At 47.2% G+C, this 25260-nt stretch overlaps 1 protein-coding gene across 1 annotated transcript; it reads right to left on the bottom strand.

Annotated features, from left to right (window-relative positions):
• Positions 1-760: 760 nt before the first annotated feature.
• Positions 761-4633, bottom strand: LOC149337310 (uncharacterized). The gene is made up of 4 exons (XM_089554388.1): positions 4294-4633; positions 3269-3570; positions 2081-2169; positions 761-1304 (listed from the first exon to the last, which is right to left on the bottom strand). Exons 1-4 carry the CDS (start codon positions 4631-4633, stop codon positions 761-763), a joined length of 1275 nt encoding a protein of 424 aa, XP_089410514.1.
• Between the last annotated feature and the right edge of the window lie 20627 nt (positions 4634-25260).

Raw genomic sequence — 25260 nt, forward strand, 5'->3', positions numbered from 1 at the left:
ATTTCCGGCTTAAGTCTCACCGCGAATGAAGCTACATTAGCAAACAAATAAAATTTACCCGTCAGACTTGTTATCACCAGTAAGATTTACACTGACTTTGTCCGTCTGACATTAGAGTACACGAACGTCGTTTGGGACCCTTTCGAAAAGAACCAGATGGAGAAAATTGAATAGGTTCAAAGGAGGCCAGCGAGGCTCATTTTATCTCAATATAGTCCAACCGATCCAGTGACTAAAATCTTCGAGAAACTTAACCTATCTCCACTTTCACAGCGCAGAAGGATAGCTAGATTAAAATTGCTCTAGTTGATTCGTCATAACTCATTTAATTGTAACACCCAACTGCACATAAAGCAGCACATAAAACGCTTTATGTGCGTCTCAAACAGTCAGAAACAGCCACCAAGACCACATCAAACCCATGTCAGCACGAATAGATGCATATAAGTGTATCGGCTGTCACAGTCGATAGAACATGACAACACGGTTGCAGGGCAAAGGAGCCTTCGTGCTTTATTGCGCGCTGGTTTTATAGCCACCACTGGAAAGAAGGGCGACCTCCTCTCCCCAGAAGCCGACTGTGTGCGCATGTCCCGTGGCTTCCGGGACGATGACTTAGCTACCGATACATCCTCCTTCGTTTGGAAAAAAAAAGAAAGAAGAGGAAAAGAGAAAAGAGAAGAAAACTCTGTTACAAACAAATCTGAATGGTGTATGGCCCTTGCACAGACGCCTTGTTGACTTCACTTGCATTGGAAATTTAGGGCACCTGTACAAAGTCCTTGTTGTACGAGAGCCGCCGAGGTGGTGCTATTTGTCTTGTTGATCTCCTTAGTGCTGGTGCTGGCGAGGCAGTGCGCGGGGGATCCTGCGTTGGAGGCGCTGTGCCGAGCTGTGGCATGATAGTACGCGACTGCGGTGTACCAGTGCGGGCCGAGGTTGCCGAATTGTCCGAGCTGTTTTCGTCGTCGACGAAGTCCGGCAGCTCCCGCTCAAAGGGTTCACTGGTCGGTAGCAGGTGCCGCCGGTTGCGTCGCAGAACTCTTCCACCTTCGGTGAGTACGTCGTACGACCTGGGAAACCTGGACTGACGCAAGATCCGAGCTTTCGGTGACCACGTGTTCTGCCTCACCCGAACGACGTCACCTTTCTGCAGTGGAGCCAACGGCCGCTTGAGGCTTTCGGTCTGGCGATGCTTGTACACCTGGTAGTTGGCACTACAGCGCAAGTCCGGCAATGTGGTGCGAAGCTCGCGGCCTTGGAGGATCTCTGCAGGGGTTCGACCGCACTCTAAAGGTGTGGTCCTGTAAGCAAGAAGTCCCAACCAAAAATCTTGTTTAAGTTCGGTGGTTTTCTTTAGGATGCGCTTTACAATTTGCACACCCTTCTCCGCGAGACCATTTGATTGAGGGAATCGTGGACTCGAGGTGGTGTGTTTGAAACCATATCGCTTTGCAAAGGCAGCGAAGTCGTTACATGCGAACTGCGGACCATTGTCTGTGCATACCTCCATTGGTATGCCGTATCGTGCAAAAATGGAGCTAGTTGACTCTATGACGCTCCTCGCTGACAAGTCGTTAAGCAGTTCTACTTCGGGGAAGTTTGACAACGCATCGTATAAACACAAGTAGGATTTCCTACCATACTGGAAGATGTCGATGCCCACTCGGTACCAGGGCTTTTCAGGCACAGGACGCATTTTCAATGGCTCTCTTGGTTGGCTGTAGGCGTACTGCATACATACGCTACACTTCTTGACAAACGCCTCAATGTCCGAGTTCATTCCAGGCCAGAAAACTAGACGCCGTGCCCTGAGTTTGTTCTTATTAATGCCCATATGGCCATGATGTATTTTTTCTAACATTTCCCGTTGTAAAGTAGTTGGTATTATAACCTTGCAGCCTTTTAGCAGGACGCCTCTAACTTCGGACAGTTCGCCCTCGCTTGACTTCAGCGGCCCTTCGATAGGAATACCATTACTTAGGCATTTTAGAACGGAGCTCAGATAAGGATCGTTCCTCGTCTCTACGGCCAGTCGCTTCCACGTGTCGTCGCTGACAAGTGAGCAAACCATACTTACGGCATGAACTTCCACGTCATCGCTCTGGATGCTCTTATCGTCCTCGGCGGGGGCCCTTGATAGCATGTCGGCGAGCAGAAGTTTTTTTCCTGGAACGAAGAATATTGTGATCTCATAACGCATCAGCCTAAGAAAAAACCGCTGCAGCCTTGGCGGCATATCGCCAACTGCTTTTTTGTGGATGGCAACTAATGGGCGGTGGTCTGTTTCCACAATAACCTGCCGGCCGTAGACGAAGTGGTGAAACTTTTCGCACCCGTATACGATAGCCAGTGCTTCCTTCTCTATTTGAGAGTACCGCTGCTGCGCGTCAGTGAGCACTTTGGAAGCATAAGCCACGGGTTTCCAGGAATCGCTATGACACTGCATTAAAGCGGCAGCAATCCCATTCTGTGATGCATCACAGGACACTTTTGTTGGTTTTTTTGGGTCAAACATTGACAGGAGCGGTTGTTGGCTCATGCTATGGCATAGCAGTTTCCATTCACTCGCATGGTTATCTGTCCATTCAAAAACTGCATCTTGTCTGATTAGGCTCCTGAGAAGAGTCGTTCTTTCCGCCAGCGTGGGTAAAAATTTTGCAAAGTAGTTTGCGACCCCCAGCATTCGCAGAACTCCCGATTTGTCAGAGGGGGCGGGCACTTCCAACATACTTTTCACTAGTGAAGGGCTCGGTTTTATACCTTCTGCACTGATAACGTCGCCCAAGAACTCAATTTCTTGAACGCCAACTGTGCACTTCTCACGATTAAATGTGAGACCGGCCTGCTCAGCTGCTTGCAGAGCTGACCGAAGGCGTACGTCGTGCTCCTGCCGGGAAGTGCCCCAGACTAGTATGTCGTCGACGTACACTTTCACGCCGGGAAGAGATTCAAAAACTTCATTTAGTGTTTTCTGAAACACTTCAGATGCCGACGAAATACCGAAAGGCATCCGTAAAAAACGATATCGACCGAACGGTGTTGCAAAAGTACAAATCCTGGAGGTTTCTTCGTGCAATGGGATCTGATGGAACCCCGAGTTTGCGTCAAGTCTGGAGAACACTGTTGCGCCCGCTAGCTCGGATTCTATATCTTCTCGCCTTGGCATTTCGTAGTGTTCTCGCTTAATGCATTCGTTTATCTTTCTAGGGTCCATGCACACTCGGATATTGCCGTCTTTTTTGCGAACGATAACGAGAGGACTCACCCAGTCTGTGGCTTCTGTGACTTTTGTGATGATCCCAGCCTTTTCCATGCGTTCAAGTTCTAGCCGAAGCGGTTCTCGCAGAGCCAGAGGTACCCGTCTCGCTGTTTGGACAACAGGTGTGGCGCCTTCGCTCAGGGCCATGCGGTATTCGCGTCGAACACAGCCTGTGCCGCTTAACAGGTGTTGGTAATCGTGAATGACTTTATCAGAACTGTTCACTGTTACGTTGTGAACTTCCCGCGGCAGAAGACCCAGTTCTTCGCTTGCTTCAAGACCAAGGATTGCTTGATTTCCTTTGCGCACTACAAAAAAGTTGCAAACGCTCTTTCGGTTATTCAGCTCCACTTGAGTTCTGAGGACACCCATATGTTTGATAATGCCGCCGCCATACGATCTCAGGATCACACTACTCGGCATTAATGATGGCTTGGGATTCATCTTCCTGTAAAGACCGAAGGGCAACAGGTTAGCTTGGGATCCCGTGTCCACTTTCAACTTCACCAGCAAACTGTTCATGCATACTTCAACGGTCCATTCACGTCGACTGCTGACGCTGCTAACCGACACGTCGAGTACGTTAAAGTCTTCTTCGGATTCTTGCAGTGCGTCCACCTGATTATTTGCCTTGCAGCAGACCGCGAAATGGTTCCTTGCTTGACACTTTCTGCATGTACGTCCGAACGCTGGGCAGCTTCGCGGCGCATGAGTTCGGCCGCATTTTCTGCACTTGAATTGCTTTGATTGCGCTTTACCCAAAAACGGGCTTTCCTTTCGCACCAAGTCCACCGTTTGCTGCTGGCGCTCATTCCATATCTTTTGGTGTTCAGCTGCGCTGTCAGCGGCTTTGCAGATTCCTTCTGCTTTTTTGAGGGTGAGCTGGCTGTCTGCGAGCAACTTCTCTTGTACTTTGCTATCACTGGTGCCAAAAACTATTTGGTCTCTAATCATTGACTCCGTCAATGAGCCGAAATTGCATGAATGGGCTTGAGTCTTCAAATCACGCAAAAAATGTTCAAAGGGCTCACCGGAATCTTGCATCCGTTTCCTGAAGATATACCGCTCGTGGACTTCGTTCCGTTGGGCAGCACAGTATTCTTCAAACTTTTTCACCACCGTCGCATAGTCGAGCTTGTTCTCGCCATCCGCAAAGGTAAACGTGTTGTAGATTGCGATGCCTTCCTCACCTGCGATGCTCAAGAGCAGCGCGGCCTTCGCAGACTCTGGTCGAGGTTTTTCGGTTGGCTCCGATGCAGTTAAGAAGAGCTCAAACTTCTGTTTAAAGAGCTCCCAGTGCTTGCTGATGTCCCCTGTCACACGCAGCGGCTCCGGTGGCTTTAGGAATTCCATCTTGTTGGTCGGTGGCATCCCACTTCTGACACCATGTATCGGCTGTCACAGTCGATATAACATGACAACACGGTTGCAGGGCAAAGGAGCCTTCGTGCTTTATTGCGCGCTGGTTTTATAGCCACCACTGGAAAGAAGGGCGACCTCCTCTCCCCAGAAGCCGACTGTGTGCGCATGTCCCGTGGCTTCCGGGACGATGACTTAGCTACCGATACAATAAGTACTCGTTTTTTCCTAGAACAATAGAGGAGTATAACTAGCTTCCCCATGAAATACTGACAGCAAACACTAAATTTATATGCATCCAGACTAACTGGTCTATTTTTATGACTCCAAATACGTAGCTAACAATTTAAGGATTGCACGTTTATTTTTGAAATGCACATTTCTTGCTGACTGTAATGCACTTGTTTTGCGGTTGTGGAAAAGTGGTCACACCCCCATCAATTTCTCTTATTTCTTGCTTTGTAATTGTGCCGTTTATTGCAATCTTGAATTGCACGACCTGTTTTGACCCTGGCAATACGGAATTTCTGTATTTATTGTCTTGGACCAACCCTTTAACAGGCTCAGGCCAAGAGTTTAAATAAATAAATAAATAACTTAGACAATTCGTGTGCTGCTTATAGGGTGTGCGTAAACTGTGCAATCAGGGAAAAACGTATGTGCACCGCGTGCACCATAAAAGAAGCCGATACTTCTATTGTTAGCCACCTGCCGGAGACCACACTTGTGGGGTCGAAAAAACATGATTTCATCTTGTACCTCCAAAAGTGTGGTCTCAAGCCGGCGGCTGTCAATAGAGCTATCGGCTTTCTTTGCTGCGCACGCAGTTCAGAGACTTTTTATAATGACAGTTCTTTTCACGCATGACATTACAACAAGTGGGCAACGGCGTTCTTCTGTGGCACCGACCTAGCGCAGTAAACAAAAGAGTTCATACATGAGACAGATTAATGAGTGGTAATCATTTATTCCTCATAACTCGCACTGAGCACTTCTCCGAAATCCGAAAGCGGTGCTTCCGAATACGGATGGCTCTCCGGCGAATGACGATACATTGCTCTTACAGCAAGACTGGCGACGGCATGATAGCTGACGTCTCGGGCTGCGTTTCTTAGCTAATCTTTTCACGATTCATTCACCTATCTTTACATAACTGACGCCTGAGGCGTCGCACATTAAAGTTAGCAAACAACAGGGTCCGTTGAATCAGCATCAAACGCAAGGCTGCCCATTGATAAAAGAACACTTCTATGGAACAGGAAAACATTCAGGGGGGCACTTTATAGACCTAAAGTGCGGTGAGGTGGAAGCCTTAAGCGCGGTGTTGCTGCTTGTGTCAATGATGTGCTGTTAATGATGATGATGAAAACTTTATTTGGAACAAGGGAGTTTTGGACAAGTCGGTCCTTGGGCCCCCGCACGGCCCCACTGAACTCAAACGTTCGTGTAAGATGTTAAGCTAGGAACGCTTGCAAGAGCGTCTTGGAACGCTGCCAGGGAGTCCACAGAACGCCATCGCCAGTTCGGTTCTACGCCTTGCTCGTCGGTAAATTGTTTTTTGAGGAAAGGAAATGTATATCTCTCGCATACCTCGTTGGACACCTGAACCTCGACGTAACGGGAAGGGAGGAAGATGGGAGTAAACGAAGACACCGTATTCACTAGACGCGCCTATTTTCATCCCTGCCTAAAAACATGGATCCTAACCTACACGAGGACAGACGAAAAGCAAGGGCCGAGCAGATAGAAAGGAGGCTAGGCCGATCAAAGAACACAGTCTATACGGACGCCTCCATGTACGTACATGCAGGGAAGCGCTTAGCCGCTACGGTGGTAGTTAATAGCACAGGAGACATGGCCACATGCGCCTCAGTGGAGGTCGTGGGCATAACGGAGGCCGAGGAAATTGCCGTCGCGCTGGCGGTAGCAGAAGGCTATAGGAAAGGCCGATCCCTAAACATCTTAACAGACTCGAAAGACACGTGTAAAAACTATACGAAGGGCAGAATTAGCGGCATGGCCCTCAGGATAATCAGTGGGGCCTCTGCTGAGAAGACACCCCTACAACACATAATCTGGGTCCCAGGCCACGCAGGCGTAGCGGGGAACGAAAGAGCAGACAGCCTAGCTCGAGGGCTTACATACCGAGCAGGCATGTCAGATGTTCTGGAGCTTCAGCTACTAGCATGCGAGGGGGGATACACAGAGACATTACAAATATACAGGGGGACTAGATTCAAGTACCCACCACCACACAAAACCCTCACGAGGGAGGAAGCAGTCGGCTGGCGTAGGCTACAAACAAACTCCTTCCCCAACTTGTACATCTATAACAAGATGTCACCAACACAATACAGAGCAAACTGCCCCTGGTGCGGCGACACACCCACACTATACCACATCACATGGGAGTGCGAACGAAATAAAGCATTCCACCAACACGAATTCCCCAGTGCGGAGCAATGGGAGAGCCGGCTCACCAGCAGCGAGCTCGCGGCCCAAAGGGCCTTAGTGCGGCACGCTACTGATGCAGCGCGACTCAGTGGAGCCCTGGACTAGGGGCCCAATCTTGCTGAAGAGAAGCCTGAAGACGCCGGCGCCACGAAAGACGACGGAGGCTTCGAATCCGCGAATCTGTTAAAAGATCTCAATAAAAGTTTTCTACTACTACTACTACTACTACATTCCACACCATCGAGCTGGCATGGCGGAGTGGTTAGCATGCTCGTCTCGCACCCCGGAGACCGGGGTTCGATTAGCTCGACCAATTTCCTACTCGGTTTTATTTATTTATCTGGCCTGATTACAAAGGTTAGTTAGGCTAATCAGGCGATTAAGCAATTAAATAAACCCAATCCCACTTACTTGGAGTGTCACTATACGATCCCTTCAATTGGTTGCGTGGTTACTAGCCAAAGTACAATTAACCACGTTTGAAATTCGCGCACTGGGACGTCACGACCGCTTCGACCAATTGAAAAGCGTGACATTTCTGTCGACAGCTCCTGCTTACAACGATGAGGCATTAAAGGCTTCCGCCTTAATATGCAGCCGCAATGTTCATTCCGTGTTACCACGCGCAGTGAACCATTGGGCTGGCACTTCTCACACAGTTTCCTCGGGCTCACCAGCATGCCCTAGGCGGCGAGCTGTGTCAACCAGCTCTAATAAGATCCAGAGTTCCGATAGCCTCATCTTTCGGAAGCAGGAGATGAATGACTGGGGGCTTCGGATTCCATTATGCCGCCCTCGTGCCTACTCCCAGTAGGTCGACATAGAAGCCCGTTACAGTCAACGCGTCGCACTGTTTCCGACGTACTACTCGTGCTGTCAGCAGCACTCAAAGCTCCAAGGACCGAATTCGACGCGGTAGCTGGGCCCTACTCATTATCACTGTTCCGGTGTAGCACCTGTTATGGGTGAATGAACGAGATTGCCTGATCTAGGAAGAATCGCCCGTTCTTCAGAAGCTGGTTCACTCCAGCACTGGCCCTTCTATCCTTATTGTAGGGAAGCTTTTATTACTGGCACAGAAGCAGAGTGATGTAAGATTTCCTTATTTAATAAGGGACCAGAGCGGATATCGGGTGGAGTCCTCAGTCGAGGACTCCAGTAGCTTCCGCCGACGCGGTGGCGATGGCGACTAGCGCCTCCTGGTCCTCCAGGATGGATGGATGGATGGATGGGAGCGCCCCTTTGAAACGGGGTGGTGGCAATTGCCACCATGCTGAACTTTTCTTTCTTTATTCTTTTTTGTTTACTGTGTTAGCAATTCTCATTAATTCTCCCAGTCAATTCTCTCCAGCATGTCGCTTGCCAGCGCCACCTCCCACTGCTCCAGCACAGCGTTGCGCGCCTTTAAGTGGTTGGATATAACTGTGCATGTCCATATAATGCGTGTAAATGTGAATACTTCGTCATTGTAAGCGCTAGCGTGGCGGGCAGATGATTCCACGCGGTTGCTGTTTTAGGAATGAATAAATGAATATTGATAGAATGTAGTGCGGAAGTGGGGCATGCCTACTTTGCACGGATCATCGATGCGCTACGATACATGTGTGGCTGAGGTGACCAGTGCATTTTTTAGGATCGGATTGGTGTCTTAAATTTTGAAGAAAAGCTCAAACAGGAAAGTTTTCTGCGCAGCGACAAGGGCGCTATTGATAAAGCTTGCTTCATTAGTGTTACGCTTGATAAACGACCATAATCTCCAAGAATAAAACGTGTGCATCGATTATGGACTGCTTCAAGGGCATTGGTTATTCCGTCGGTATGTGGGTCCCATACGGATGAGGCATATTAGAGTTTAGAGTGAACATGTGTTTTACAAAGAATTAGTTTCACAGATGACGGTGCCATAGAAAAATTGCGTTTAATATAGCCTAGCATGCGGTTAGCGTTTGCAATAATAGAAATAATATGTTCATTCGAGGCCAGGTTGTATAATAGAATAACGCTGAGGCACTTATAAGGTCTTACTGATGTTAGTGAAGCATAATTAAGAAAGTGAGAGGGAGGACGTACAATTCCGCGCCGTGAAAAACGCATTAGTTTATATTTTGTCGTGTTAATTGTCATATTCAAGGTTCGGCACCAATAGGAAATAACATAAAGATCACCTTGAAGTACAGCCATATCGTTAATAGTCTTTATTGCCCTGTAGACGACACAATCATCATCAAAGGTCTGAATGAAGATTTAAGATTGTTTGCTAGATCGTTAATGGAGATGAGAAATAAAAGAGGGCCGAGCACGGACCCATGTGGGACACCTGAGGTTACAGAAAGTGATGATGACATGCAGCCATTAGCGCGCACGAACTGGAAGCGGTTTGTTAAAAAGCATTCAGTCCAGGCTAGTACATTCTGATTAATATTTAGTTTACTCGGTTAATAAAGGAGAAGTCTATGGGGCACTCAAAGACACCTGTGGGACACTTGAGGTTACAGAAAGTGATGATGACATGTAACCATTAGCGCGCACGAACTGGGAACGGTTAATTAAAGGGCATTCAATCCAGGCCACTGCATTTTGTTGAATATTTAGTTTACTCAGTTTATAAAGAAGAAATCTATGGGACACTTTATAAAAATCTCGCCGAAAATCCAAATAAATGCAATCAGTTTCGAACCCCTCATCAAATAAATAATGAATCGAGTTTGTAAACGCAACTAATTGAGTTTCGCATGATAAATATTTTCTAAAACCATGCTGAGAGGCAGAAAAAAAATGTCATCGCTTCTATAAACCTTGCTAAATGAGAGCAGAAGACGTGTTCCATAATTTTGCATGATATAGAAGTTAAAGATATTGGTCGATAGTTAGTTGCCACGTGTTTATCACCGTATTTATGAAGCGGAACAATGCTGCCAACTTTCCAGTCGTAAGGCAACATCCCAAGCAGAAGTGACTTCAAATATTTTGGATAATCCGATCCCAGAATATGTCTTTTTGCTTTTCAGCACTTTGCTACCGATATTGTCTGGGCCACAGGAAGAAGACAATTTTAAGCGGTCTATTACACTGAATAAACCATCACAGGCAAATATTATTGGATCCATCGGAAATTTAGAAGCGCTGTTGTATACGGGAAGAGGCGAATTAAGGTCATGAGAAAAGGCTTCGGCGAAGGTCTCATTTAGAGTGCTCCCGCATTCATTGGTAGACACAATTTTGGACTGTGAGTCGATTAGTGATATTGCTGTTTTGTGTGGATCATTGATAATGCTCCAGAATTTTTTGGGATGGTTTGATAGAATCGATGGCAGTATTACATGAAAAAATTTTTGTTTCACCTCCTTGAGTGCTTTCTCAGAACTACAGAAGGCTGACTTCAGAGCTGACCAGTGCTCCTGCCGTTTGGAATGTTTCACTTTCGAGAAGAGCCTTCTCTTTCTGTTTGATAGACGTTTCAGCGTCTGGTTTTACCATGGGGTGTGCCGGTTAGTCACTATAGTTTTTCAAAAAATGTGTAGGTTTACTAGGTCAAGCAGCCTATTTTTGAATATCATCCAGTTATCACTAACCTATCGTTCTTCAAATTTGTCAATAAAAGGGCGAAGAAGACTTCAAGAACATGGTTAATTGCGGAAAAATCAGCCTTAGAATAGTTGTAGATTGTCTTCTTTTTGTTTCGCGATGTAGCTGCGGGGAGGTTTAATGTAATGTGCAACAACATATGGTAACTTATTCCAGGCTTATACCTTATACTAGAAACTAGATTGGGGGCAGTGTTTAGTAATAGATCCAGTTTGTTGGATCAGGAACATGTCACCCTGGTTGACTCTGTAATTACTTTGTGTGATAGCGTTAGCGCTTAGCCAGCCCCTGACCTGTCATCCCGTGCTGCTGATAAGCTGTGCACGGCACGATATCGGCGCACTATAAGAACACCATGCTCTTGGCAATAAAGGCTTTTTTCTGCTGGACCTTCGTCGATGCTGGTCGTAGTTATTTCACTGGCGGTGAGGATGGGATCCGTCGGCACTGGCCTGCCAAGCATGTCTGGGCAAGATAGGACGACGCACATCGGAAGCCACTAAAGCGGACTGCAAGTGGCTCGCGGCCAGGGGCAAGTAGCTGACAACGGATGCTACGCACAAGCAAGGCATCGACACGATAAGTAACTGCTCCGAAGCGTTGTTACGTTTACGTTTACTTTGTTACGTTTGTGCATCGAAGCGATGTCGCGTCTTGGCAAAATCGATGAGTACGACCCTAAGGTCCAGAACTTTGATTCGTACTTGGAACGGTTTGAATATTTCGTCAGCGCCAACGAGGTCCCGGAAGCAAAGAAACTGTCAGTTTTTCTAACAGTACATGGCGCAGAGGCGTATGAAGTCCTCAAGAACCTGGTAGTTCCAGCGCTTCCCCGTGAAAAGACTTTCGCTGAAATCAAGATTCTGCTGAAGCATCACTAAAGCCCGCAAACTTCGGTCATTGCTGAAAGGTGCAGGTTTAACCGCCGAGTTCAACTGGAGCAAGAGAGCGTAGAAGATTTCGTTCTGGAATTAAAACACTTTGCTCGGAAGTGCAATTTCGGAGACTTTCTGGAGGATGCCTTGCGAGACAGACTGGTAGCAGGCATTCGCAATGAGGAAACTCGAGGAGCTCTGCTAACCACGGAAGGCGCATGCAAATATGCGCTGGTTAGGGAGTTGGCCACACAACAGGCCGCGCTATTGCAACAAAGAGGTCGCAGTGAGGCACTCAACGCTGTGGGAACGCATGAGAGGTGCGACCGAAAGACAAAAGACTCAACACGAGGAAAAAGTCAGAAACAGAAGTGTAGCCGCTGTGGCAAGGCGCATGCTTCAGACAGCTGTTGCTACAGCGGTACAAGTGCAGACGGGCTCGAAAGTGGGTCATCTTCAAAATATGTGCCAGGCAAGCCGTGAAGAACTAAAAGCGCATCTAGTATCTGAGTCATCGGAAGAGGAGCCCACGTTACAGTTGCGACGCTACGCCTTCTAAGAAGAGCTATGTTGTGTCTGTGAACGTTGAAGGCCACGACCTGCCAATGCAGGTTGACACGGGTGCTGCTGTGACTGTTGTGCCGGAAAGCGTGTACGTCGCTAAGTTGTCGCATGTCAAGTGTGAGCCAACGAAATTGGTGCTCAAAACTTATACAGGTGAAAAAATGCATGTGATCGGTCAATGCAATGTCACTGCTCGCTGTGAAGGTCCGTGCGCCGTGTTACCTATTGTTGTTGTGCGTGAGGGTGAGCGCAATCTGCCTATACTTTTAGGCAGGAGCTGGCTTGAGAAGTTGCAGCTTAACTGGAAATCTCTTTTCGCCTTGAGCATTGACGACAGGGTGTTGAAGTTGCATTCCAAGTTCCCTCGTATATTTTCTTTCACTTTGGGAGTGATTAGGAACTATGAGGCAAAATTTGTTCTGCAGTCAAAGTGCACTCCTGTGTTTTGTAAGTCCCGGCCAGTACCCTTTTTGTTGCGAGAAGCGGTAGAAAAAGAACTCTCTGACCTTGAAAAGAAGGGTGTAATCGAGCGAGTACCGCAGCGTGATTGGACAACTCCCCTCGTAGTGGTTCCAAAGAAGGAAGGTGACAAACTAAGGTTGTGTGGCGACTTCAAAATCACGCTCAATCGGGTCCTAAAAATGGATCGCTATCCGTTGCCCCTACCTGAAGATTTGTTCACAGCCATTTGTGAGGGAAAAGTGTTTTGTGTACTTCAGTTATCATCGGCATATCAGCAGGTGATGCTAAGCACGGAATCCAAAGCAATTGTTACAGTAAACACGCACCGGGGGCTCTATCGGTACAACAGACTCCCCTATGGTATAGCGAGTGCCCCGGCTTTGTTCCAATCCTTAATGGATAAAGTCTTGATGGCCATTAAGAATGTAGGTTGCTACATTGACGAGGTTATTGTAGCTGGCCAGGACATAGATGACTGCGAAAAAAACACTTCAGCTAGTTTTGCAGCGATTGAACGAATACAACATTACTGTCAAGGCAGAGAAATGCAAGTTCTTTCTAACCTCAGTGTGTTACCTCGGGCACAAGATAAGCTCTGAGGGGATACATCCCACCGAAGGCAAAGTGAAAGCAATCGCCCATGCTCCTCAGCCTGCGAATGTCACTGAGCTGAAAGCTTATCTAGGGCTACTGAACTACTACGGCAAATTTTTAAACAACCTAGCGTCTGTAGCAGAGCCATTGTACAAGCTACTTCGAAAGGGAGAGCGTTGGGTTTGGACGAAAAAATGTAGCGATGTGTTTGAGGCCACGAAACAGCTCCTTATCAGCAGCAGAGCGCTCACGTACTACGATGCACGCAAACCGCTGGGGTTGCAATGTGATGCATCAGCGTATGGTGTTGGAGCGGTCATTTTTCATGTGTTTCCCAACGGCGAAGAGCGTCCAATTGCATTTGCTTCGCGTACCTTGACACCTGCAGAAAAGAACTATGCGCTGTGTGAAAGAGAGGCTCTAGCTCTTATTTTTGGTCTGCAGAAATTCCACAAGTTCTTGTATGGCACGAAATTTGACTTGTACACGGACCATCAGCCACTATTGGGAATTTTGGGTCACAACAAAGCCACGCCTCATTAGCAGCTGCCAGACTACAAAGGTGGTCTTTAATTATGTCTGCTTACCAGTTCACTCTGAAATACCGCAAGGGAACTGAAATTGAGGTGGCTGATGCTCTGTCAAGATTACCTACTTGTGGTTCGGCTAAAGCAGAAACTGCTGAATGTCTGTCTGTTTTCGAATGCACCCCGCTCACAGCACGAGACGTGTCAAAGGAGGCTGCACGAGACGGCACCCTTAGCAAAGTACTCGAGTATGTTCGATCGGGTTAGCCAGCAAATGTCGTGGACGAATTGCAACCTTATTACGTCCGTCGCCTGGAACTCTCCGTCGAACAAAATTGTCTCAAATGGGGGACGAGAGTAGTTATACCTGAGAATCTGAGGCCCGCAGTGCTATCGTTGCTTCATGAAGACCACCCTGGCTCTAGTCGAATGAAAATGTTAGCAAGAAGTTTTGTGTGGTGGCCCAACATGGACAAGGCTATTGAGGAGTGCACCTCAGCCTATACCTCTCCAGCTGTGGCCGTACCCATCAAGGTGTTGGCAAAGAGTACATGTTGACTATGCGCAACAAGGTAACCACAACTTTCTTGTCTTGGCGGACGCATACTCCAAATGGGTTGAAGTTTGGTCTATGACGGCAACTACCACCTCTCAGACTATTAGTAAGCTTCGCAGCGTATGGTTTTCCAGACGAGATTGTCAGTGATAACGGCCCACAGTTTGTGTCGCAGGAGTTCGCAGCATTCTTGTCTCGTAACAGTATCAGATATACTAAGACTCCGCCATATCACGCAATCTCCAACGGAGCAGCCGAGCGCCTAGTCCAGACAACCAAGAAGGCGCTTTTAAAGCAAGTGTTGTCCCTGGCTGAACATGGCAAGCAACAACCCTTGCAGGAAGGATTAGACAGTCTTTTGATGTCGTACAGGAATACCCCTCATTCTCTAACTGGGAAGACCCCAGCCGAGCTGTTTCTGAGGCGACAGCCGCGAGTTAAGTTGTCGTTTCTCAAACGGAGTTTTGTGCAAGACATGACTGATAAGCAACGGTGCATTAAGCAGCAAAGAGACAAGGACAGGGGCTGTGAACGTGCTTTCGCCGTGGGGGAAAGGGTGTTTGTGAAGTGCGTGCGTGGTGAGGACACCTCTTGGGACGATGGCACAGTGGTGCAAGTTGTGAGCCCAGTGACTTATCTCGTGCGCGTGTCGGGTCAAGTTCAATTTGTGCACGCCGATCACCTCCGCCCTTCTTTTGCACGGCCAGCCTCGCTATCGCAGCAGGCATCCCTACCAAGTGAGCAGCCTCGGGAGTCGTCGGCAGGGCCCACACTTGAGACCACGTGCCCCGAGCAGACATCGTCTGCCGGCACCAACGCACCAATGCCTCGCCACCTTCTCCGGCAGCCGACTCGACTATGCCACCCGACACTTCAGGTGATTCGCGAGAGTCTTCGCTGTCAGCCAACGACGACGCTGTGGTGCCTCCACGCCGTAGCCAGCGTATGCGCCGGCCCCCGGATTGGTTCAGACCATCAGACTTCAAGAAATGACTTGGTGTTGTCTAAGGGCGGAGGAGATGTGATAGCGTGAGGGCCTAGCGAGCCGCTGACGTGTCATCCCGTGCTGCTGATATGCTGCGCACGGCACGCTATCGGCGCACTGTAAGAACACCATTCTCTTGGCAATAAAAGCTTTTTTCTGCTGGACCTTCGTCGATGCTGGTCGTAGTTATTTCACTTTGACCAACGAAAAATTCGAACAAAGCATTTCAAAATTTGATGACTCGGATGACCCATTACTTTCAATACTAGAACAGTACCAGTCAATATCAGAGAAATTGAGATAACCAAACAGCAAAACTGGTAGATTAGGAAACCTGGTATAAATAGAAGTTAAAATATCATAAAGGTCATCGAAGAATCCGATCGGAGAAGGGGGCGCGCGGTAGCATGAGGAGATTATAAACATTTGATAGTTGATTTTAATCTGCACGCAAACAAATTCAAAAGAAGTGGCAACGTTCACATGAAAAGATTCTATGCACTCAGAAGCTGCTAGTAATACGCCGCCACCATGGCCTGAAGCGCTGTCACAGCGAAATATATTGTAGTTTTTCTGTGATGAGAAGAGCTCGTTGTCGCGTACAGAACTGTGACGCCAAGTTTCCGTTCGCACGATTCTGTCAGATGAAAAAGGGTCGGATACAGAAGACAAAGAAACATGGTTACGGATGACACTAATTATGTTAGTAAAGTGAATCGAAATATCTTTGGGCGTTCGTGTGCGTTCGTGCGCATCGTCGGTCAGCTGTGCAGAAGGGCTAAATTGGGGACTGTTGGCGACAACACCTGTCCTTTTTTTCTCCCAGACACTATAAGTGGAAAAGCTCGAGCAAGCCGGAATACTAAAGAGGGTCACGAAAAGTGACTGGGCAACGCCTCTGGTGGTGGTCGCGAAGAAAGACGGCGCAGGATTAAGGTTATGCGGCGACTACAAAGTCACGGTTAATCCTGTTCTAAAAACTGACCATTACCCTTTGCCATTGCCGGAAGATTTGTATTCCATGCTCGCAGGAGGTAAAATCTTTTGCGTTCTGGATCTATCACAAGCCTATCAGCAAGTGCCGGCCAGCAGCAGTCACGAGGCTGAACCGCTTACGGTGCAAGGCGACACGGAGCCCTTGCAGCCACGATTTCATCGGCGGCCAGGAGTAACGCAAGAACGCCGGAGTAACTCAAGAACGCCGGAGTAACGCAAGAACGCCGGAGGAGCGCAAGAATGCCGGAGGAGCGCAAGAACGCCGGAGGAGCGCAAGAACGCCGGAGGAGCGCAGGAACACCGGAGGAGCGCAGGAACGCAGATAAGTGAAATTTGCTCATTATGGCAGAACCTGGACATGGTCCTACGCTCGGCAGAATGCCCGAATTCAACCCGAAAGTCGACAACATACGCTCGTATTTTGAACGCTTCGAGAACTTCGTAGACATAAATGATGTCTCTGCAGACAAGAAACTGAAGTTGTTTCTGAACGTACTCGGTGCGCAAGCATACGAAGAGCTAAAGAAGATAATTGTGCCTCATTTGCCTTCTCAGAAGACTTTCGAAGAAATTAAACAGCTTGTGGACGCTCATTTCAGCCCAGCTCATTCAATTATCGCAGAGCATTGTAAATTTAATCGCCGAATGCAGCAAGAAAATGAAAGCGTCAAAGATTTCATCACTGAACTGAAGCATCTTGCAAGAGATTGCAATTTCGGCACGTTTTTAAATGATGCCTTAAGGGACAGGCTTGTAGCTGGTTTGCGTGACGAGGAAATGCAACGGGCTCTTTTTGCACAGCCTGACTTGACGTTCGAGCTGGCGTGCCAAACGGCGCTAGATAAAGAGCTAGCGGCACAACAGGCGAAGCAAATGCATGAGTTTGACACAAAACCGTGCAGCGTCAACGTCATTCAGGGCGAACGTCGCCGTGATAAGGAAAAGAAATCGAGGACGGTTGCATGGCCAAAAGATAAACGTGGGGAAGAGCGGCGAAGTGCTTGCAAGCATTGCGGAAAGCGTCATGCGGGAGAAAAATGTTGGTATCGCAACCACACCTGCAGAAATTGTAACAAAAAAGGGCATTTGCAAGCCGTCTGCAAAAGCGGAGCCAAAGCAAAAGCTGTCAGATACCACGGACTACGAATCCGAAGACTTGAGTTGTCAGACTGTGTTCTTCTCGGGCAAAAGTTCAAGGGGCTACAGCGTCGACCTGAACATTGAAGGGAAGACTGTTTCGATGATAATTGACACAGGTGCAGCGGTCACGATTGTACCAGAGCAGTTCTATAAGCAGTGTTTCCCGCATGTTAAATGTGTAGAATCCAATGCGTCGTTGCGCACTTACACCGGAGAAAAGCTGAAGGTAATTGGAAAAGCAAACGTCTTAGTCAAGCAGGACGCAAGTGAAATCTCTTTGCCTGTAGTGGTAGTGAAGGAAAACGGAACGCCGATGCCCGCTCTCATGGGAAGAGAGTGGCTGGAAAAACTGCAGATAAAATGGAAAGCAGTATACAGCCTGTCCACGGATAAGTCATTGGAGCAGAGGGTAGAAGCCTTATGGAAAAAGTATCCCGAGGTTTTCAAGAGCACCCCGGGAGTCGTCAAAAACTTCGAAGCTCGCATCTTTGTAAAGGAAGGGGCTCAACCAGTGTTCTCAAAAGCACGGCCAATACCATTTGCCATCAAAGAGGAAGTAGCAAAGGAGCTGGAAAAGCTCGAGCAAGCCGGAATACTAAAGAGGGTCACGAAAAGTGACTGGGCAACGCCTCTCACTGCGAGCCAGGTTGCTGCTGCGACTAAAAGGGATTGTCTTCTTTCCAAACTCGTGCAGTTCACCTTATCTGGCTGGCCCGCGCACCACGCTGATAAATTTCAGCCCTTTTACGTTCGTGGAAACGAACTTTCGTATGAGCAAGGCTGCATCACGTGGCGCCAGCGAGTGATCATTCCGGACGAACTTAGAGAAGCAGTATTAACATTGCTACATGAAGAACACCCTGGAATGCAAAGAATGAAAATGCTTGCTAGGTCGTTTGTTTGGTGGCCGTTGATTGGCAAGAACATTGAAGACACTGTCCGTCAATGTACAGTATGCCAAACGACCATGCCTGCGAAGGCACCAGGGCCATTGCATCCATGGACTTATCCAACTCGTGTTTGGCAGGGAGTCCATGTCGATTTCGCCATGAAGGATGGCTTGAACTTGTTCCTTCTCGTAGACTCTTACTCAAAGCGGATAGAAGTAAAATGCCTCCGCACTACGACGACGTCGAAAACAATCGACTGTCTCATGGAGATATTTGCAGCGTATGGCTACCCGGAGGAACTAATCAGTGATAATGAACCTCAGTTTACTGCGCAGGAGTTCTCCAATTTCACCTCTTCTCACGGGATTCGCCACACACGTACGCCACCCTACCGCGCTTCGTCTAACGGGGCAGCAGAAAGGCTAGTTCAGACGACAAAGGCCACTCTACTCAAGCAAGTGCTTCACGATAACCTAACAGGGCAGAACAGAACTCTGCATCAACGACTTAACGACTTCTTGCTTGCTTACAGGAACACCTCGAACTCCGTAACAGGAAGAACGCCGGCTGAGCTGTTCCTAAAACGACAACCCCGAGTGAAGCTTTCGCTCCTGAAGCCAAGTTTTGTGCAGGACATGCGCAGCCGCCAAGCCAGAGACGCCACTCATCGCAACGAGGGCCGAGGAAGGGACCCGCAGATGGAAGCCTGTGATGCAGTTCTCGTCAAGACTACGAGAGGGGAAACCCTGTCATGGGAGGAAGCGGTCGTAATGCAACGTGTAAGCGAATCTAAGTTTGTAGTCAAAGTCGGTGACCAGTTTCGTTTTGTGCATATCGACCACTTGATACCCAGCTGGATATCGGGTGCAAAGTCATCACTCCATCCGGACGTCGCAAAAGAACCGCATCCTGAGTCCACTCCAAGTGCCGCTGTTCAGCGAGACTTGCCATCAGCTCCCTCGGAAAAAGATTCCCCTGCTGGCTCCGTGATTAGTGGTCCCACTGCAGACAAGCTTGAAGATGTTCGCTTAGATGACGCCACTTCAAATGAGGAACCGGCATCGCAGCCTGAGGCAAGACACATGGAGCGCTGCCTTCAAGTTTCACCGCATCAACCATGGCTACACCCGAAGAGGCTCATTTGCAAAGAAGTAATCGAACAAGACGTCCTCCTGATCGCTATCAAGCCTGCAGTTATAAACGCGGAAAGAAGCGCGTGTAGTTTTGATTAAGTTTTGATTAATGTTCTGCATCAGCCAGTAGGTCTGATAACATTGTACCGGAAATGACGTGTGCCTGACCGGCATGCAGAGTTACCTATAAATGGACGCTGCTGCCTCGAATAAAGAGCTTTTTGCGTTGCTGCCACTGAAGCGTCTGTCTGCTGCTTAGAACAGAACAAGTTTACTATACCGAAGGCTAAACTTTCCTTCGAAAGCTGATTCTTTGGCAAACTCGATAAGCTTTTTACGCGCATGCCTGGTAGATTGACAGAAATCTTCAGTAACCGAGATCTTCAAATCATTCAATTTTGACTTAGCGTTGAAAACGTTTTCTTTCGTTTTATAACTGGCAAACTTGACTATTATAGGCCTTGGCTTTCCTGAAAGGTTTGCACGTATCCTGTGAGCACTCACAAAGTCTGCAGCCTGTATATTTATAGACATTTCATTCTGTAGTACGTTTTTTACCTTTTCCTCGGACTGTGCCCATGACTCAGTTGGTTCATCTGAGATATTGCAAAAGAGCAGATTATCCCTGCGGGATCTATCCTCTAGATCATTGAGTCGCGCTTTGAGCGGCTCAGTTTCCTTCATCATACTATCAGGTGTTTTTTTCACGAAGGAAATGTTCTTCTGTCATGATTCTAGCACGCCAAACTAATTTTATACAGAATCTAGTCTGCCAGAAATCTCAGTAATTTTACCTTTTAATTTGTTGTCATTGCTTGAACACTTTTCAAGGATGCATGCCTGGTCAGTTTCAATACTAGAAGTCTGTTCCTTGATGTCCGAAGGATATCAAAAATAGTATTTATATCAGTTACTGCCAGTACATCATTTTGTACAGCCGCACGAGTATTAGGACCAGGATTCAATTCTACGTCTCCTTATAACAAAAGTTTTAACACAGCAAAACACTCGCATGCACATTCAAGAAACACTTGTGTGCAGGGGCGCACAATAAGAAAAATATCTTTTGAACGTTTAGAGGACAAAGGACTAACCTGCAACAGGGAGAGACGAAAAAACTTCGTTGACTGCATCGCTGCATTCCTCGCATGCCCACTTCTAGTACGGAGTACCTACGTGTCGTCGCTTTTAGTTGCCATTGTCCAACTGGCTATAAGAAAAGGAAAGAACCCGTGATGCGAAACCGGAAAAAATTTAAAAATCTGACAAGTAATGACAGCAGTTCAGTTGCTGAAAATTAGAACTGTCGCGTAAAATGCAAGTTTATTAAAAAACACTATGTAAAATGAAAAAAAAACTGCGCATTTTGCATCGCAGCAAGCAGGAAATTTTGCTCGCACTGCCAGAGTAAAGATTCAAGAATGAAACACAGCTAGGGAGAGCCTGCTGCTGGAATAGTTGGTGTTGAAGGTTGTGAAGAAGATGGAGCTGATTCTAGGCGAAGGGAAGATGAACATAACATGGGACTTCTTTCTTGTCTCTTCTTTCTTCTGTCCCTGGTTTAATATTTACGCCAACTACTTCACAACAAAACCACAGTTGCTGGCTTTGAAGAATGAAACGAGATTATGTACTTAGCAAGGAACATCGGAATGCCACCTCCATGCTGAGTTAGGTGTTAAGGCGCCTGTGCAGCCATTGCTTTCTTGTTGCAGAAGCCCGGTTCCATGAGCTGTCACGGCGGTTGTCCCGACTACACTACGTGCTAGAAATGTGTGAGTACGTGGCAGCGGTCCTGAGGCTAACATGTAAGGGCTCAGGGAGGCCCAGAAGGTTGCTTGTAGACGGAAACACACACAAAAAATGCCGAGAAACGGGTGCGCGGCCCGCTAAGTTTGTAACGCCACCAATGAATGTCGAAGCTCTCGTACGGGGCACTTGCGCATACGCAAACATCAAGAACTGCGTGGAATAGCGTCCCCATGCCTGGCAGGACAAATGACCTAGCAGTGATATTTGATGTAATCATGCTGGCGTTCCTTACGATTCCGGTACTGCAATGACTATAGACATTAGGCCATCCTTTTTTCTTTTGTTCTGCGTTGCTCAGATTCGAAGTTCGATGTGCCTGTGTTTCCTTCAAACACAAAGGCAGGTTAACCCGGCGCGCGGGTTGAGTGGGTTTGGTATTCTGCTTCGCTCCCGAGGTCACGGGGTCCAAACTGACCACGTCGTACGCAGTTCGATGAGAGTGAAATGAAAAATGGCCTGGCTTAGCTTATGGTTAAGCCTAGGATGCGAAGCATACCGCCGACGGAGGCTGCGCGTCCGCAAGCGAGCGCACGAGTTGAGCCCCAGCTTTCACAGCTGTTGTGACGTCATATCACGTGGTGCGCCGATGTCGGTCAAGTGGTAGCTACGCGGCCGCGCGCGGCGCAGCAAGGAAGAGCTCCGTTGTGTGGCTAGTATGCTTCGCATAAAAAGCGCTCATGTGATGTTTAGTGTCAGTACGTGGTTGAAAACACCAGGTGGCCTTAATCAATCCGGGGCGCTCACTACTGCATCCCCATTAGATTTTACGTTGCTCTGGGACATCAAATGCGAGAATACCACATACCACAAAAGCCATATTGTTTCCTTGTCTGACATTTCAACAGTATCCAAGTCATAAAAGGTGAATGCTTCTGGAAAGAACTCGAACAAAATAAGAATGAGTACCTAATCGATAATGAAGGCCGCCTGGGCATGGAAGGCGCAGTAAATGGCCCAACTCTGGATTAATGTGATTTTCACTCAGCCTAACTAACCCAGTTCAACCGCAAGTGAGCTGCTAGAGACCAAAAAAAAGGCGCAGAGAACACAGAGGTCATTCGTAACTGACTGTACCCGGAAGTGTTCAAGGCGACCTCATAGAGACTTTCACAGAAGTTTGAGGAAGTATATTCGGGCACGAAGAAGCGAAACCTTTCTTTCAGAACTTCCAGAGTTTTCGTCTCTGAGTAAACAGGAGCAATTTTCCTAAAGTTTCTCGATGAACTTAAGATAGGTCGTGCTCTCAAAGTACCTTATAAACACAAATGGCTACACTTCGCAACATTCGTAGCCGTTTATAGATCAGCGACGTCGAGCATATAGGAAGAAAAGAAACACCTTTCTTGCTACCTCACAGGGGAGGTAGTTATGTCTCCCCAAGACAGTTATGTCTCTCCAAGAGCAACTGACTATTATATAATCATATACCGAGCTATGAAGCGCCTATCGTTATTTCACTTTTCATTGAGAAAGCAATACTGCTCGAGGTTTCCGCTCTTGGCCGTCGTCCCGGAGAATCCAGCATTGACCTTTAGCGTGACCTATGTGTGACGTCATACCAGCTGTGGAAAAGCGGGGCCCCAACTCGGCTCGTCGAGATCGTCCCAGCGAATCCTCTACGCCGCAGCTGCGCGGCGCTGCTGCGAGGGGCACTCGCTGTACGTGACGTCATGCCAGCTGTGGAAAAGCGGCCCCCCCAACTCGGCTCGTCGCGATCGTCCCAGCGAATCCTCCACGCGTCGCTGCCGTGGGGAAGGCGCTCGCTCTACGTGACGTCATGCCAGCTGTTGAAAAGCGGCCCCCAACTCGGCTCGTCGCAGTCGTCCCAGCGAACATGTCGGATGATGTGTATAAGGTGAAGCTGCAACGATGTGCTACAGCTAAGAACCGGCGGCGTGCGGAAAAAACTGATGAAGAGCGGGAACAACGTTTAGCTAAACGGCGCGCATATTATGCAGCCAGGCGAATGCGTTCAACATCTCTTGATTTGGGTGCTTGCTTTCGCAATCCACTAGGCTTAACCAAGCTAAGCCTCTGCCAATTTTTTTGTTTCTCAGAGCGCGAAACCTGGAAACACATGCTCCGAAGTATGGCACCAAGAGCCTAATTGATCGCATGCCTAAAGTGATCACATGCCAATATTCATATCTGTCAATCTCACTCTGAATTCTCAACGACAACCAGACCAAACATCCTTTTATCGAGTTATAAATGATCACACGTTATGCGAGTTTAAGGAACGCTTATCTATTGTTAACTGGGAACATGTTCTTGAGGAAAGCGACCCTGATGAAGCTTACGAAAAATTTTTACAGACATTTACTGACATTTATAATGCTTCCTTTCCACTGAAGAAATTTTCCCAATCAAAGAAAAGTAAGAAACCATGGGTCGACAAGGACATGTTGCAGTTGATAAAAAAACGAGATAAACTCTATAGACTGTTTTTGCAAAGTAGGTGCCCTGAAGAGCTGAAAACGTTCAAAAAATTTAGGAACTTCGTCACAAAGCAACTTCGCGCCGCTAAAAAGCAATATCTTTATAACCGCTTTAAATCAACTGCTGGACAATCTCAAAAAGTTTGGAAGGTTTTAAAATCTATCTTCGCTAATTCTTCCGAACCGACCACAAAAATTATTCATGAAGGGATTGAACTAAAAGGTGCTGATCTAGCAGATGCCTTTAATGACTACTTTCTTTCCTTTGCTGACACATCAAGCGGCGACGTAAATCTGTCCTATATGAGTGCTCGAAATGGTAAAACAATATTTCTAACACCGGTTACAGTAAATGAAGTAATTACAGAATTTTTATCGCTTAATAATAGTAAAGCTACAGACGCGTCAGGTTTCCAGATACAGCCCATAAAATTTACCATCGACATTCTTGCACCTTGCCTCACCCATATCTTCAACCTCTCCTTGGTTACCGGAGTTTTTCCGCGTCTTATGCAAAGGGCAAAAGTGACAGTAGTGTATAAAAAAGGAAACAAAAATGAAATGGCAAACTATCGCCCAATATCAATCTTACCTGTATTTTCTAAAGGCCTCGAAAAAGTTATTCTGAAACGACTATCCTGCTTCACTGAAAGATATAACATTATCACTAACGCTCAATATGGCTTTCGTAAAAACAGATCAACTGAGTTAGCTCTCCTTGCTCAGAAAGAATTCATACTAAAACATTTTGAGTAAAAAAACATGGTACTCGGATTATTTTTAGATTTTTCAAAGGCGTTTGACCTTGTTAATCACTCTGTGCTGCTTAAAAAATTAGATCACTACGGTATTAGAGGCATAGCCCATATGTTGATTTCCTCACACTTGCGACATAGGTCTCAGTTTGTCAGTATTGCCGGTGAATGCTCCCATTTGAAAGCGGTAGCTTCTGGCGTTCCGCAAGGGAGCATTTTGGGTCCGTTTCTTTTTGTTCTTTACGTCAATGATATTGTCCGCATTGATAGCACTGCTAAGTATATAATTTACGCAGATGACACTAGTCTGTTTTTTTCGGGTACTTCAACTGCTGACCTTGCAAATCGAGCTAATAAAACCTTAAAAGCAATAAATACTTGGACGGTTGATAATCACTTAAGAATTAACGTTAGTAAAACGGCAGCAGTCATGTTTCACCCACGTCACAAACACTTCGAACTACCTCTAATTGAATTAAACAATACCCGAATAGAGTTTGTGCAGTCTGTGAAAACTCTGGGCGTTTACTTTGCAGCAGATATGTCATGGAATGACCATATTAATTACGTAGTTCAGAAACTTTCCAGAACAGTTGGTATCATGTGCCGCAATTGCTTTAATTTTCCTATGTCAGTCAACATGTTACTTTACCACTCTTTGTTCTCTTCTATAGCCAACTACGGATGTATGGTGTGGGCAACAACAACAGCTGAAAATATTAACAAACTCACAGTGTTACAAAAACGAATTATACGCATTGCATGTAAAGTGCCATATTTCTTCCACACTGCGAGCCTTTTCCATCGACACAACGTCATACCAATGAAGTCCATGTATAACTATAGGCTGTGCTATAAATATAAACTCGCCAT

Source organism: Amblyomma mixtum, chromosome 7, assembly GCF_055824585.1.
Source record: "Amblyomma mixtum isolate Tamu chromosome 7, ASM5582458v1, whole genome shotgun sequence".
NCBI classification, from domain to species: Eukaryota; Metazoa; Arthropoda; class Arachnida; order Ixodida; family Ixodidae; genus Amblyomma; species Amblyomma mixtum.

Excerpts from the sequence above, each read along its gene's own strand:
- LOC149337310 (XM_089554388.1), bottom strand. The coding sequence starts at position 4,633 with ATGCCACCGACCAACAAGATGGAATTCCTAAAGCCACCGGAGCCGCTG. Across the intron at positions 3,571-4,293 it reads GAAACGGATGCAAGATTCCG|TGCGCAAAGGAAATCAAGCA; the intron begins GTGAGCCCTTTG and ends ACTTTTTTGTAG. Across the intron at positions 2,170-3,268 it reads TCACAGAAGCCACAGACTGG|GAAAAAAACTTCTGCTCGCC; the intron begins GTGAGTCCTCTC and ends TCTTCGTTCCAG.